The 16,832-nt window shown below is 37.1% G+C and overlaps 1 protein-coding gene across 6 annotated transcripts in view; it reads left to right on the top strand.

Annotated features, from left to right (window-relative positions):
* The first annotated feature begins 3,095 nt into the window (after nt 1–3,095).
* mvb12bb (multivesicular body subunit 12Bb) overlaps nt 3,096–16,832 on the top strand; it is a 45,802-nt gene continuing 32,065 nt past the window's right edge. For 4 of the 6 annotated variants that reach the window (XM_044110799.1, XM_044110798.1, XM_044110796.1 and 1 more), the window contains exons 1-3: nt 3,096–3,185; nt 4,581–4,676; nt 15,585–15,680. In XM_044110799.1, the coding sequence (XP_043966734.1) occupies nt 4,590–4,676; nt 15,585–15,680 (183 nt within the window). In that variant the 5' untranslated portion in view covers nt 3,096–3,185; nt 4,581–4,589. Of the gene's footprint in view, nt 3,186–3,250; nt 3,295–4,580; nt 4,677–13,929; nt 14,013–15,584; nt 15,681–16,832 lie in introns of those variants that run through there. The other 2 variants (XM_044110795.1, XM_044110797.1) reach the window with 2 other exon arrangements.

The following is a 16,832-nucleotide window of genomic DNA, read 5'->3' as shown; positions in this document are numbered from 1 at the left end:
CTACTCAATCAATAAGACTAAATCCCAAAAGCTCAGAAGTGCAAGGCATGAATAAAAACCTGCACTTTGATGTTAGAATGTGGATTTTTACGCGTAAAAGCAGCCCGACAATGAACTCTCAACCATAAACTTGCTGAATCAGAAAATAAATATAGCAGTTCATACGTTTTAAACCCTTACAATTCGGTGTTTTAGTGAGGAAAACAGATGGGATGAATGTAAAATTAAATCACATTTGGACAATCAATCATGTTTCAAAGGACTTTTCCAGCCAGGGCGACAATGAGACCCGACCAAACTGACCTTTAATTAGAAAGAAGCATGACATTATGGAGCCTTGCAAGGCTGTATCCTTTGGGGGGCACTAAGGGTAGGCTTCTTAAAGCTGGTTATTATAAGCCATTCAGGAGACACGGGGATTTGGTTTTCTGTGTGTAGACAGAAAAAAAAAAAGTGAGGAGTAGAGGAGGGAGCTGGGGGTTATGTATAAAATGAGACCTGCAGATTTCTACATAGCACATAATGGGTTCATGTGGGTGACATTGGGACTGTGTAGATTTCCCAAGTTGAGATAGGGATAATATTACTCTTGGGATAGCAGCACAGAAATTTCCATCTTCAGTCCCTACGCTGGTGTCAGCAAATTACAGACTGCAATAAATGACCTTTAGACATAAAAAAGAACCTTTCCCTTTTCTTTTCTTCTTTCATCATTTATGTGAGAAATTATTCAAAAAAAAAAGAAAAAAAAGATAGAATTTTGGGTCCCAGTGCTTGTCTGTCCTCTGTTAATAAAAACTCAGAACGAATAATATTCAGATTGATGTGTCGAACACAATACGATGTTCTGGTGTTCAGGTGGGTCAGCACGAGTTGAAATAAAGCCGATGTCAAACAAAAGGTGAAAACAGCAATCGCAGCGCTAATGAATCTTTTCAAAATACCAGCCGTAACACCCTGCACCTCCCGCTGGTGGCTCCCCTGCAGAAATCTGCCACAGCCATCATTCATCTTACCCCGCAATCCTCCGCGTGCGAGGCGGCGCCCGTTAAAAACACTGTAAAAGCTGATGATTTTCACAGTTAGCATGTGCTGCTGATGTCTCCACTCCCAACGAGTGCTTCATCACCTCTTCCATAATTAGACCATTATTTTAGCAGGTGCACCTCTCTTCCAAACCAGATTAAACGTGTGTCTATGTTGTATTTTTATTTTTGTTGTTGTTATTATTCCTTTCAACAGACACCTTTGAATTCTTTTGCTCTCAACTGTGCCAAAAAATTCAACGCGCTTCTCCGTTGTGCGTCAACACCTTGATATGGTAGCATGTGTTGGTAGGATGATGTGCGTGTGAGGGCGGGGGTGATGACGTGGGGTGTAAACGCAGACGAAGGAGTGAGATTATTGCAAAAGGAAATCTTTCATCAAATACTTTTCTCCGCTCCAATCATTTGCCACAGAAAGCAGCATCAGCGATGATAAGCAGCACTGAGCTGCTGGGTGTGATCGGAGGTTCGGGGTTTGGCAGCGGGGCGCTATCTCCATAAATATTTTCCTGCCAGTCACTCCTGAATTAGTCTGACTTTAAGCACACTACTGCACCTGCCTTCACAATTCCAGTTTCAGACACCAGAAAGTGAAATCAAACAAAAGAAAGGTTCAACGCCTGTGATTTCAATTCATACAATTCTTTTTTTGTTTGTTTGTTTGTTTTGCTTTTAGATGACATGAACAATGCCTCATTCAGTGTGTCTCAAAAATCAAAACTCAGATCCAGGAATGATGTCACATGAAAGATGAGTGGGTTCCAGCTACAAGACGGAAAACCTGTGGGAATTGCCCAATGTTGTGGTGAAAACTACTATTAGCAATGTTTTTCAAATACTAAAATAAGATTACAAATAGACATCAAACATTACAATACATGGCACTAATGAGAAACAGAATAATAAATTATTAGTTACTAATAAAATAGTATATTTCTCTGCTAGGACATCCTATGTGTTAGCCATATTAGATTCTGACCCGAGGGTGTATTTTTGTTGTACTGTCTGCTGGGAACAGCAAACTTTCAAACAACAGTAGGTCTCAGGGTTTGAATAGATTGCCTCTTGTTTCAGGCTCCAGTTTCATTTTTTTATCGTTCCTTTTGTTCTTTTTTTGCTTCCTTTCTTGTTTTCATCTTTCCGTTATCTATCTATCTATCTATCTATCTATCTATCTATCTATCTATCTATCTATCTATCTATCTATCTATCTATCTATCTATCTATCTATCTATCTATCTATCTATCTATCTATCTATCTATCTATCTATCTATCTATCTATCTATCTATCTATCTATCTAAAAAAAGTATGGCTGATTCTATGTGGATGCCCTGCATCTCGTTCAGTATCTAAAACAAACATTCATGTGTATGTTTTTTTTTTTTTCCTGAAACATATGCATTGAGAAAAAAAAGTGGGAAAAAAAACCACATCAGAAATGTAAAGAAGTTCAGCTGTCAGTGTTTAGCCGCAGAAGAAACAATCCACCGACATATGGCGCCATGTAACAGAACAGAGCAGCAAATCTCAGGTTTTAATTAACTGAAAGATGGTATCATTGGTGTAGTGATGGTAGAAATAATAAACCTGATGATGGGGAAGCATCTGTTGCCTGCTGGTCTTTTAGAGAGCCTACAAAGAGGCTCTTAACTTTTGCGCTCAGGGAGATGCACGACTTAGCTAATAATGTAAGGGCTTAAGTAAATACATTGCTCTGTCTTACTTTTATTTGATTACAGCAACGACATGTGATAACTTTTAGAGAGACACGCAGCTGTCAGGAGGCCCCGACCCGTGGATGCATCTATGAGAGTCAAAGTGCAAGACAGCCGCAAATGTGGTTATACAAATATTTAGGCTGGATAAGTTATGGCAAAGAAATAAATGGCAAAGAAATGTACTCCTAGAAGTTAACAAATCAAACTGAACCATTTACTAGTTTTTTCTAGTTTTTGGTGCGTAATGCAGATAAATAGATAAAAAGACTTTGAACCGAACAGCAGATATTTGTGATGTCACTCTGTGGACTTTCAGGTTAATTATTACCAAAATGCGACACCCGGAAGTGTTGAAGCTTCGTAACACTGAGGCAACGTCGAGCTGAACAGGCAAATACCAGAGATTTACACTTATAAAGGTAAATATTATAGGTAATTAAAAGTAATTTATATTTTAGGTGTTTAGCCTCACCTTTGTGTTCCGGTTAGAGTCACGGGTGCACGTGGAAATAACCTTCGACTGTGGATGTAAGTGGACTTGCTACATATCTTTAGGAATGTGAATGAACACTATACTTGCATTAACTAACAACAATAATAGCAACACCTCCTAGAATGTTGATTATTATTGTACTGTTTTGTCATTAAACTTTCTCAGTTATACCTTTGTTACAAGAAGAAAGCATCCAGGGTTTTAACTGCCTGAACATAAACATGAACTTAATGAGATCTAACCATACATACAAAAACTTTAGATATGACCAGAATTAAAATGTTAATCAAATACTTACACAATCAGTTTGATCAAATAATAACACATTGTAATATTATTTACACTGTGTTAAAGTTGTGCTTTCTTCTTTAATTGCAAGTTTATTTACTAAAAATATTTATATTAATATGGAGGGTTTCTAATCCTCTATTATAGACCTAACAGTTATCTTGCTAAAAGCTCCACTTTACACATATGGCAATTTTATTGACACTTCTATAATATGAGGAGAGGGCATTAAGTTTCTTTTTTCATATATAATTTAACTGGGATTTTTTTAGTCCTTAAGCACTGATTTGGGTTGGGCTTAAAAACTAACTAATTTGAACAAATTAATGTTATAAAGATATCTTTCACCCCATTGGCTAAATGGCCATTCGGTTTCATTTGAATAAGTACAGCTATCTAGCATTTGTTAACGAGACAGCATGTTTCTGGAGTAAATCCTCTAATTTGATCAGCTTAATTGCAATGGATTTTGTAAATATAAAGATTGAATGCTGCAACTTTGTCAGTTACTGCAAGAACGCTTTAGACCTAATCTAATAAAACTGCATAAGAGAACCTTTGCAAAGCCACTTACCCAGTAAAAAGGCTTGCATATCCATTAGGCAAAAATTCCCTTAGACAGAAATAGATAGCAATTGATCGGGACTTCCTTGAAAATATGTGATCGCTCCCCCCTAATCTGCGATTTGGTGAAGTCAGACGGTGGTCTCCGAATGCTGTTTTGTCACTGGTCTCACTTGTCATTTGATCCCGGATTAGGCGCCCGCTTTTTCTTCTGGAGCCTAATAGGCCTCATCAAGAAGTCAATAATGTAGCCATTTAGACTAAGAAACCCCCCGTTCCTCCTGCAGGTCAGCATTGTCAAAGATGTAATTGTCATTTTCTTTCACCCTTTGTACATTTGGTTTTGTACTTATTGCTAAATTTACAAGTTTTCCTTATCAATGAATGTGATTAAAAAAGAAAAAGTTTGCCTGTGCCAGAAAAAAAAAGTGTTGTACTGCATTTTGATGCTCCTTTGCTTTTCTAACAGATCTCCAACATGTCTGAGGAGAGCAACAAGCTGGACCCCATCTCTGCAGTCGGAATAGTTAGCTCACTCACCAAAATCCCTGACGGCTACTATGTTGTGAGTAGAGATGCTATAAGATGATCTTAAATAACTGGATAAGGAACGACACAGGGATAATAACTCTTCATCACTGGCTAATAGAAATATTTCAGCATTTCTTTACTCTTATTTCATAAACAGTTGTATTTGTGTTGAAAGGATAGTGTGATGATTTAAGAAAATTGTCTCAAAAAAGTATCCAGGCCCTTGAATCTCTTGGATTCTGTTAAATTATAACCACAAAATTTATTGTATTTTATTAGAATAGTGGTAGACCAACACAAAGTAGCACATCATTCTGAAATCGAAGGAAAATGATACATGGGTTTCTAAATTTATGACAAATAAAAATCCAAAAATTCCTTCAATTCCCTTTATTAAAATCCAGTGCAACCAGTTTAGATCAGAAAGTACCGAAACAGAGTTTACCTGTATGTAATGTGAGCTCTTATGTAAGCAGTTCTGTGAAGGCCTGAGAGGTTTGTTACAAAACGTCACTGGATATTAAAAATCCTATGAAAGGTGCAGACCACCTAGAACAAGGATAGCGTTGTGGAGGAATCCTCTCCACACTGTGATCACTTATTTACACACAAACACTTACGCTGATGGCAGGAGCGACGCCATGCAAAGTTATCCGCTGCCATCTGGAGCATCTTGAGGCTCCATGTCTTGCCCAAGGACACATGGACAGGTGGACAAGCTGGGAACATTAAAGCTTGCTGTAGATAACCTGTTCTCGTACCTCAGCCAAATCTGCTGTCAGCTAGCTTCCTTTAGCTGACAATACTCTTGTGTTATGCCGCAATACTTGCAATTCAAGCTTATGAAATGTAACATTTAGCTTAAATGTCTTACTGTGTGTTCTTTTTAAATTAAATTCTGAGAAAAAAGTAAAATAGACTACTTTAGCTGTCTAATGCTGTTGTTTTTACATGATCAAAGAGTCCAAATTTCAAGTTAGTGACAAGTAAGACATGGATGTTTGTTAGTGTTCATCACTGTATTGAATGTGACAGCCGCCATGTGTGAACCCTGAGGCAAGATGTTTGCTCTTCCAACTTAAAATCGACAATGTTTCGATTCATTAGAGATATTATCACAGTTGTTGTCATTAATCTTGTGCCATGTGCCTTATGGGAAGAAAAGAGTATAATCAAGTCAGAAAACGAAACATTTTGCTGTTGTATGCTCTAAGCAAATATCAAATTACAACAAAAATAATGTAACATCAGCAAAAACATTAAAAGAAAAATATCGGCACTTTCCAAAATACAAAGAGACAAAGTGGCAAAAAGAAAGTGAACCCTTTGCTTTCTTTTTTTGAAGGAAGTCTGTTTCTAATTTTCTCCTCCAAAATTCTACATGCTGTCATATCACTTGTGTTTTGTGTTGTTTTTAAGTGTGATTTCCATTGAATAATTTGACTTGTGTTTTATCTGCCCCTGAAGATACTACTATAAATGCAGACATAGTTAGAAGGTCATTGAGAATGAAGGAGTTGCAGAGAGTGGCTTGGTCAAAGCTACCAGAGTTGAAAAGTGGAATTCCTTCCAAAATTTATAAAAAATATAAGCTCTGTGCTGTCCATGAACCTCTAATGTTTATTAAAAGCTCTGTTGAACTCTGTGAAATCCATTAGAGATTTTAAAAGTCCCACCAAGTGCGCTTGATGTTTTTTGTTGTTAATATCTTTTTATTTTTCAAGAAATTGAGACTAAGTAGACAGTGATAGCTAAATTGTAGGAAAGCTCACAATTTTACACTGCAATGCCTTATTGTTAGGCTGTCTACAACAATACCCATGGTTCTGAACTGTCCACAAACAATGGAAAATAGGAACATCTTCTGTGTTGTTTTTTTTGCAAATAAATAGCAGAGAGTTTTTCAGAATCTTTCAAATGTATGTTTTTGACAAAGATGTTAGGGGACTTTTAGTTTTTCTTGGTGAAAGACAAAACTGACGCAGAAGAAATTAAGAAAAATTGTTTCTTCAGCATAATTTGATGGATTTTGAATGAACCCTTTTCACACATTTTTTGTGCTATTTTTTTTTATAAACAAGTTGTAATTTTATGTCAGACTAATTTGTTTCAGGACTGAGTTTGACTTAGTTATCATGCAGCTGGTGTATTTATCCCCATTTTCTATTTCTGACCTTGATTTTTACATTCATGTGCCTTTGATAGTGAATCAAGTATTAAGTAAGGTGACAAAGTCTTTGCCGGCACTTAATATGATACATTTCCTCTTAAAACAAAAGAAACTGATTAAAAATTGCATGTGTTTTACAATTTGTTGCACATTGCAAGCGCTGGTGACCGTTTACACGGTCACATGCCACAGAATGTCATAATGCACAGTCAGAATATTAGCAGCTTATGAGTTAGTTGACTTGTTAGATGACTTATTTATAGAGTTTTGCTTTGATGGTTCAGGGAATCCTGTTTATTTGTTGCCATCACTACTCCACAGGTAAATTGTTAATGATATTTGGCCCAATCCTATAATATTCCAATTTGTCCTCTATTTGTTTTAAACATGCAGCAGTCTCACAATAACAAAAGCGGGCCCTGATGTGAAGTATTGAAGTTCAACTTGATTTTTATTGTTGTTGTTGTAGATCAAGTTGGTGCAAGTTGAAAAGAGAGGAGCATGTGAAAGTTAAACAAAACTCCAAACAAGCTCAGGGGCAGATCTCTCTTCCTCTTTCTCTCTCTTCCTATTCCGACCCCTTTTGTTTTACACCCCATGCCCGCAGTCCCTCCTTCTTCCAGTTCTTATCTCTTCCTGCTCCACCCTACACACCCAGCTTGCTGGAATCTCTGGCAGATGATGGTGGGTGGAATAAGAATGAAGCCACAGGCAGGAAGACTGCATGCACATCACAGGATAGTGACAAACAGAAAGAAACCCCATCAGACTTCCCCCCCTGTTTGCAGCGCCGTAAAGCATTAATACATTTTGGCTGATGTGCAAATACCGTTCTGGGTGGGGGGGCAGTACAGGGAAGTTTACAATCTAAAAGTGAATCCACATTCTGCTGACTTGAGAAGAAGATGGTGGGAGTGTAGATCTGTAAGTGATGGATGATCACACATCCACAGAAACAAAGCCAGTTTCCAAACTGAAAGCGACACAATTTTCTAAAAATATCACCAAGAAAATTTAGTGAACAATATGAAGCTGTTGGACTACTGTACGCATATCCAACCAAATAAGTATTTTTGTTAGAGATGAGTTAGGAGTTAGGTAAGTTATCGAACACTTGAGATCAGTCAATTTCGGAGATTTTCTTTTTAAAATAACATATCACTCTGACATTAGAATTTGGAAAATACAACAGTTTTTAATTTCCCAGCAAAAGTAGCATCAAACTACATTTACTCTACTGGGATTGTATGGCACTCTGTAGCTCTGGTTGTGTTTTATGGTCATATTTCTACAAGAAAATGAACCTCTCTCCAAGCTTCATGCCTTTTGCTGCCTCTAATAACTTTTGTTCCAGTCGTGCCCTGTGTTTAACGCCATCCATCCTGCTGAAGATCAGCATTCCCACAGTATGATAGTACCTCTACTGTGTTTCATAGTGAAAAGTATTTATCTCAAGTAATGTGTAGCAAACCATATTACACCTTGCTTACTTTTATCAAGGGTTTTGCTCTTGCCGCTCTTCCATCATTGTCGGTTTTGTGAGCACTTGTCATGTCAACTAATTATTTTTTCACCTGAGCTATGGTTCTCTGCAGATCCTTCAGAGTTATCATAAACCTCTGAGCTGCTTTTTTGATCGATCCTGTCCTTGCAGTGCCTGTCAGTGTATGGCCGTGTTTCTCTGAGTTTGGAGCCCCAAAGTTTTTGTTTTCAGATGATGAACTGAACTGCTGTTGAAAGTTGGGAATGTTCTTTTATGGCCTAAATCTGCTTTAAACTCCAGTTCAACTTTATTCCTGACTCATCTGCTGTGTTCATTGGTCTTCACGATGCTGTTGCTTTAATGGTCTCTAGCAAACCTCTGAAGCCTTCGCAGAACAGCTGGGTCCTACAGGAAGTTAAATTAAGCACAGGTTAACTCTGTTTACTAATTAGAGGATGTAGGAAGGCAGTCGGTGACACTGGATTTTATGTAGCATATTAGAGTCAAAGGGCTTGAATGCAAATGCGTACTAAATTCTTTTCAGATTTTTATTTCTGCAATATATATATATATACATCCATCATTTTCATTCTACAATTATTTATTATTTTGTGGTGGTCTATCCTGTAAAATCATTTGCTTTCTTATCTAAAGTGCCATCAAAAGCAGTGAAGAAAAGCAAGATTGGCAGCAGATATTTAATCAAACTTTAATTTCTTTATTATGAGGTCCAGTAAATTTTACACTTTGCTGAGAAGCATTATGTCTTTTTTGTTTTGTTTAAGCCCACTTCTATGTTTTTATCTTTCAGAGCTAATTTGAACATTTACATAGCCAAACAGAACATTTTATCTCTTGTTCTAATGCAACTGGAATTTTTAGGAACAATAAAAATCTGTAACAACTCTCTAAAAAGTGAACTTTTTGGAATATTATCAGTCTGTAAACCTGACATAAATTCTCTTACTGAATGGGTATTTCAGTAGTTTTGTGTGGTAGATTAAGTCTGCAAAAATATACTTAGAAAAGTGTAAGTGTGGCCAAGGACTAGCATTAAGTGTTTATAAGTTTCCATGTATTTACTTCATTTATGTAAGACAATGTGCATTAGCTCTTATTTTTTCAAGGCTACAGATTATTAATATACCAATGTACCAATAATTTTAAAACATTATCCCACTTTTGGGAGTTTTTAGAAGTTGAATAGAATATTTTGAGGCTAATTTTTGTGTGAATGCTGAAACTATAAGCGCTTGATCAAGAAGCACAAATAACAGAAATGACAACTGCTTTCTTTATTTTCATAAATACTGATGGTAATGAAAAATGAAGCTAGAACAGCAACCCTACTTTGGAAAGCATAGACACTCTCATATGCATATTTTTGGATCAGTAAATGTTGAAATCTTTATACACAAACCCCTACGCACTTTTTTGCCCTCGAGAACCTGTTTTGATGTAACTTTCTAGTATAATATGTCTTTAAAACATCTTTTAAGCAACACTACACTGTCTTTAATCTGCTGATTTGAGAGACGAACAAAAATATCATCTTTACATATTGGCTCGCTTATCCAACATTAAAAAGTGGAGGTGTCAGGATATTAAGCTGTATATATATATATTTTTTTTTTTTAATACTAAAAATCTTCACAATCCTCCCTAATACTGACTGCTCCCCGCACTTTGAGCACATTTTACATAGCAGATCAAAGGGCAGATTACCTCTTTTGCTCTCTGACATGGGGCTCTTACATCTCTGAACTTGAGCAGGTTGATGCAGCGCAAGGGAGCGCGGGCCCAGATCAAACACCGTTCCACAGGGATCAGGAGTTTTGCTGGAGTACCAGCCACCACCCGACATCAAACACCACAAGCAGACTCTCACAAGTTCACAACACAATCAGGTTGTGCCAGCAAATTCTTACCCCTATTTTCAACTCAACTAATTGCTAGTTTGTTTAAACTCTCAACACACAGGCTAAATGCCACACTATGGAGAATCATACAAACCTCAACAATAGTAATGTAAGCTGATTTTTATTATTATTTAGATTTTGTCATAGAAACCTTAGATTTTTAATACCCTCTTCAAAGGTGTTCTCGTGCCCCTTGAAGTTATTTTTTTATTTTAGTCTTCACTGAGAGAACATAATTGTTTTCCTTTAATATTACATGTTTCATAGTATATGACCAAGTCTGATCCCTGTGTGTTGTTAAAATTTGACTTTTAGGGGCTGGAACATTGAAAAAAATAAAAAAAAAATAAAAAAATAATGAATTATTCATTATTTTTTATATCAGCAGAGACTGGTTGGTTTCTTAAAGTAATTACAGTTACGCAGTTGCTTTTCCCACAAAAGCATCTCTTTCACTATTATTGAATTTGGAATTAAATGCTACAACTACTATAATCTTAAATAAGATTGTGCTGCAAATAATAATGTAGTGGAGTTTGAACCCTACTAATTAAGGTTTGGACCCCATTGAAAGAGAAAAAAATAGCTAATTGGGGCATAAAGCATTAATATACTCTATGTTATGAGACTTCATGCATTTACATGTGGTGTGACGGCATTGTATTAGAAATTTTTATCCACTTAAAGTTGATTGTATCAACTTGGAACCTGCAGTTCCCTTAAACCAGGGGTCTCAAACTCCAGTCCTCGAGGGCTGCAGTCCTGCAACTTTTAGATGTGCCTCTGCTGCACCACACCTGAATAGAATAATTAAGGCTCTGAAGAACTGATCTACACAAGGTGGAGGTAATTAAGCCATTTGATTCTAGCGTTTTTTGTACCTATGGCACATCTAAAAACTGCAGGACTGCGGCCCTCGAGGACTGGAGTTTGAGACCTCTGCCTTAAACAGTCAAACAATGGGGAAAAAAATTAAACCCTTTAATGATGTAGCGCCTTCAGCTAATCCAAAGTAATCGGCTAACTTTAACTGAATTCTCTTTCAGGTTTTCTCTTCAGTTTATTTTGCTAAAGCCTTCTGAGTTTAGAAGCTGAGTAGGTTTTGAACAGTATTTACTCTCTATAAAAAGTCAAAGAACTCATTCCAGGTCCAAAATGGATCCAAAGCTTGTATCTTCAAAATTCAATTTCATTTTTAACTGTGAAATTGAGTCAAATTTTAGTGAGAGTCTCTGCTTGGTTTTTTTTTTTTTTTTTTCTTCTGTCAGAGTGTATTTCTATTGCTTGCTCCTTTTCTATAGAAAAAAATAAGGCATTAATATTCACTGGAACTATACCACTATTAAACACTTATGATCAGACTTTTCTCATCTTAATGTTTTACCTGTTATTATCTTACTAATTACATTTTACTAGGTAATTTCATTATTTAACACCTCACTAGTGTTATTAGGATAGGTGAAACTTTAGTGAAGTATTAAAGAACATGTTTTACCACCATTTAAGTATTCTAAAAAAAAAGACAAATTAAATTGATTAGACCACACAGAGCTCCTCTAAAAGTTATTTGTGTTTATTACATGGCACAGGTCCCATTGTATCTTGAGATTCTCTTCTTCTGGATTTTTTTGCTGCAAAATAGTTTGCAGGTGAAAAATGTTTGGATTTTGTTCAATGGACCGTTGGACAGAATATGGTTATTTTTCCTTTATTTTGTATAAGTAACTAAGCTCAAACATGAACATTTCTGGAAACTTATCAGACCTTTAGTTTAGCTATGCACATGCCTGTGTTTAAAGATCTCCTTCCACAAAGAAATGCGAAGCCCCATGAATGTCGAGGGACAAACCACGCCCTGATTCCAGCAAACAAGACCCAGTCCAGCGGTTCAAACATTTTTATTTGTGGTCAGACGTCATCGACAAACATAAATCTGTTGTCATTTGCTGGCTAAAATGCTGACGACAGGTTCCACTCATGTGTTTTCTGCTATGAAGTATGGTCAAATATCTGCTGATCCAAAGGCTTCTGTGGTGTTTGCTATGGTCTTGCTTCTGTCTGAATTGTTAGCAAGGCGCTGCGTGAATCTTAGAGGCAGACAGCTACATTTGCATTTTAACTTGCATCGGTTGTTGTTAATTTCAATGGTAATTAAGTTTGACGATGCTCTAATCAGGATGTTTGATACCAAGTCTGACAAATAGATAAAATACACCATGTATATGTGATAAATTCACTCTATTTTACATGAAGGTTGCATCCCATTTTACTCAATCATAATGTTCAGGACTACAGTAATTTTATAGTAATTTTATAATTTTTGGATAGTTTCATGATTTATTGGTTATTTGAACTACAGCAACCAATGAACTTTTGGTCATGCTAATGATGTTTAAAGGTGGAGGAGTTTACTGAGCTGCATGTTTACTCCGTTCTACAACAACACAATAATTTGGCTCATGGTGCAGTTCTTGTTAATCATATGTAGACAAAACTGACAGAAAGTATGTTCTTTTTCAGAAACGTAACACATTTTGATAATGTTTCAAAATTTACCTTTCGTCTGTACTTCTTGCTGTACAACACATCACTGATGCTGGAACTCAGTGACGTTCCTGCTATTGACAGTCAGACTGTGGTGAATCTTCTGAGGTTTTTTTGAAGCAACTAGTAGTAATTGTAGCAGCTTTTTCCATTGTATTTGGAGACTTTTGGATAAAATCATACATTCTTCTTCCCTGAACTGTAGTCAGACAGGAGATGTGTATCCCTCCACATCCAGATTACAATTGAGTGAAGGCCCCGTTGGGTATTTGTTGTTTATGTGGAACATAAGGCTAAAACAAGACAAAACTTTAAAACCACAGAAAAGTTAAACAAGTACATAAAGTGATAAAAGAACCAGAAGAAGATCTAACTACTTTCTCTCTTTAGTGTAACTTTTTGTCAACACCAAGTCTAGATAAAGGAGGAAAGTATAAAAAAAACCAAGAATCAACAGAAGAAAGTTGTAAACATATTCATGATGTGTATTTTACTCTTTTTTTTTCCGATCACACATTACTCCTTTCTCCTACAATGACTATAGCAATTACACACACAGCCATTTATGCAGATTATGGGATACGAATTCAGCAACTTCTACAGCTTTAGGACAGCCAATACTAATTGCCAGCGAGGAATTTAAAACATTGCATAGCCCAGAGAGAAGGTCACATAACACAGAAACTCTATAATAGATTACACAAGTTAAGAGTGAAAAACATTTGGACAGTTAAGGAAGACCAAGATTTATTGCATCACCTGCCGTGCAATGAACATAAATATTTTTCTTAAGAGGAGAGTAATCTCAAAACTTTCAATTAAAATTTTTGGATGAACTGACCTTCCCTCCAGCAATCATTGTAATATATGAATCAATGCAATCTAAAATCTAAAAAAAAATATTAGTCTCCCAATGGTGTATATAGGAAACTGTTGAACTTTGAGAGATTAAAAGATGGCACATCTTCAGTCGTGTCATTCCTATTTTCAGTTCAAAGATAGGATGTAAAGCATTTTATTTTCCATGTTGTCAAATTCTTCTTTGAAGGGAGTGTTTGATTTGCTCTACCTGTCCCGTTTCTTTTTCACCTGGCTTCACTCTCCAGGGATTGTTTTTTTTTTATTTCAAGCCTTTACCTTTGAATTCACAGCCGTGCCTCTTAGTGCCTCGCAGCTCTTCGCCGGCATTGTCTGTCTCCAGAGATGCTTCATACAGCAGCAATATTAATCATCCCCTCAAGACATGTTTCACAGGTGGGCTCTCAGATCACTGCAAGTGGCAGGTGATTCTGTCTTTGCATTTTAAATCAAATGATATGACATATTTCAATATCACAGCGATGATGTCTCTTATCACACATGTGACACTCCTCTTATTGAAGTCTGTTTAATGATCAAGCTGTACAGAAGTAAATGTAAGGGTGTTAGAAAAGGGCCAATGTGACTTTTTTCATGTTTTTTTATCCTGTATGTTTCTGTGGCTGTGGCTCAGCGGTTGGTGTTTCGCATTCAAGCTGCGTCTCATCCCTGCTGCCAGCGTGAAGCCTGAGGTGCCTCCTCGGAGGACCGTGGCCTCGTTACTCCTCAGCTTGACTTTGGGTTTCACAAAGCGAGCCCTTTGTTTACGCTGACAGGATGTGCTGGCCACTGACCTGGAAAAAGTGGCCAAGACGGGCTGTCTTGTAAGGAAGAGGGAGGCTGGTGATGTATGGGCTCCTTCTGGGACCTTTCATGGTACCGCCGTTGGAGACACCGAACGATCCCTCTCTGCTGCTCGTCGTCTCCTCGTTCTCTTCCTCTCCCTCGATCCGTCTCCGTTCCCGACTCCAGTTAGCGCTCTCAGCCCATCTAGTCAGCAGCGGTTTTGGATGAGTCTCCCCACACCATGTTTTCCCCCCTGCCTATAGCCACTGGGGTCATTCATCATTATTGTCAAGAGGGTAATGTGTGTGGGTGGGTGCAGAGATCTATGACTTCTTCATTTGAATGAACCTCATTAGATTGACTCTTCTTTGTAAAGGATCCCTTTAGAAAATAACTCTGGCAGTTATTTAGGTGATTCTCACGTGATAGCCAATGGAACATGACGTTTCAGCCAAGCATGTTTGCTCGAACGATTGAAGAGTCTCTGTAATGCAGTCTACAGCTTTTTTTTTTTTTTTTTACTATTTTGCCCAAGCATGCCTACATTTACATAGCAATGGAGTGTAGGACCTTGAGGTTGACTTATGGTGCTCACATATTGTCAGAATGATGCAATCTATTTCCTTAAAGTGACTCTTTTGCTTATTTACAAAAATGAATGTTCTGCTTTGCAGGTTAGGAGTGGATTTAAATGAACTGTAATTTATTACTCTTAAAAGTTTTTTCTGTAAATTACAAAAACAAAAACAAAAAAACTGATGCTGCAGGTATTTTCAGTTTACCTGTTTATTGCTTATTGTAACTATTCTAGGTTTGCTTTATGTTAAAAAAAAAAAAAAAAATGGTGCAAATGTAATCCCAGCTTCATCAGTGAAGCACATAGAAGTTTGGTTTCCTTATTAGAGCAGATTCTTGTCAGGGCATCTTTAATCAGCCTGCTCCCAAGGGATGGTATTTTTAGCCACCTTTTTTGGAGGCTAAGACTTTACCCACGCAGAGCACTAATGAGATGGAGCACAAGTGTAGGCAAGCGTTAATTAAGGCTAGTATGCAAAGGAAGAAGGCAAAAGCAGCACGCCCATGGCATACATACATTAACTTTATCCCACCTCCTTCATGTGTTTTTTTCTCTCACTCTCTCTCTCCTTGTTTTTTTTTCCCCTCCTGTTTTTTTCCACATAGGTTACACAAACAACAGATGGCTCCGACGCCGACCTGTGGAAGGACGGCTTATTCAAATCCAAGGTCACTCGCTACCTTTGCTTCTCCAGGAAAACTGTAAGCGTGCAAACTTCTCTCCTTCCTCCTCCAGAAGAGCTTCTCAGTTTGCCTACGGTTATTAGCGCACCTCGCCGCTGGTGGAATATCTTAATGCACTTTGCACTTTGATCAGTGAAAGTACCACTTTAAAAAAAAAAAAATGGAGCCCCGCGTTGGCAGCACAGTTTTGAAGTTTTTACAAATAATGGATTTGCATGCATATTTGAAATGAATATTACCGCAGTGAGATATTTTTTTCCTGTTTTATGCCCTCCCGAGGATATTATTTATGTTTATTCATGAAACAACAATGAGCTGCATTTTAACTATTCCAATTTATTCAATCAACACTATCCCTGTGGAGGAAATTGTTACCACCAGACTATGATTTTTGAAAGATACACCCACATCAGTGTTCAAAGTGTGTTTTCAAGAAGTGAGTAAAGCTTGAAATCCTAGTCGCAGGTTTTATTTAGAAACGCAGAAATGGATTGGGATTATATCGCATTCTGTTGATTCCAAATCCAACTGTGAAGCGAAATGTCTCAAATTGGTTGTCGGTCTGTATGAGGTGAAAAAAAAAGAAAACTTTGGCGATTGGGATGGCAATCCATAATGTCAATCTATAAGTATTTCCTCTTCACCTGAAGATGACTCCACACTTTCATGTATTTTGATGTATGGAAACACTGTCTTTGTGATAAATGGACCTATTTACACAATTACCAATATTCCCGTATCACGATACCTAAGCCTAGATGCTTCACACAATCCTGTGACTTGAGTTGAGTATTCAGTAGTTTTCTAAGGGAACCGCCTGCTGTTCCTTGGTCAAAAAAGATCAACTTTGTTTTCATCAGTGACACTTTATATTGTACTGTCTTTCTTCAGGAGTTTCAAAGGAGCTCCTTATTTGTTACAGGTCTCTGACTACCTTTACTTGCCCCAGATAAGGGTCTGCTACCTTGGCAACCCACAGTCCTGCTAAATAAAACATACAGCTGCTAAAATTACATGACCTTTTGATAAAAGACAACTGATACTTTTTTTCATAAATAGCTACTAGAGGAGATTTGTTGTCTTTTTCTTTTTGTAGAGTCACCATTTTATTTCTGTTTAGAGTTTTAAATGAAGAAAACACACAAAGAGAATTACAGTTTTTAAAAAAAA

This window comes from Gambusia affinis, linkage group LG03 (genome assembly GCF_019740435.1).
Source record: "Gambusia affinis linkage group LG03, SWU_Gaff_1.0, whole genome shotgun sequence".
Classification (NCBI taxonomy): Eukaryota; Metazoa; Chordata; class Actinopteri; order Cyprinodontiformes; family Poeciliidae; genus Gambusia; species Gambusia affinis.
This window is presented reverse-complemented; position numbering and strand designations above follow the sequence as displayed.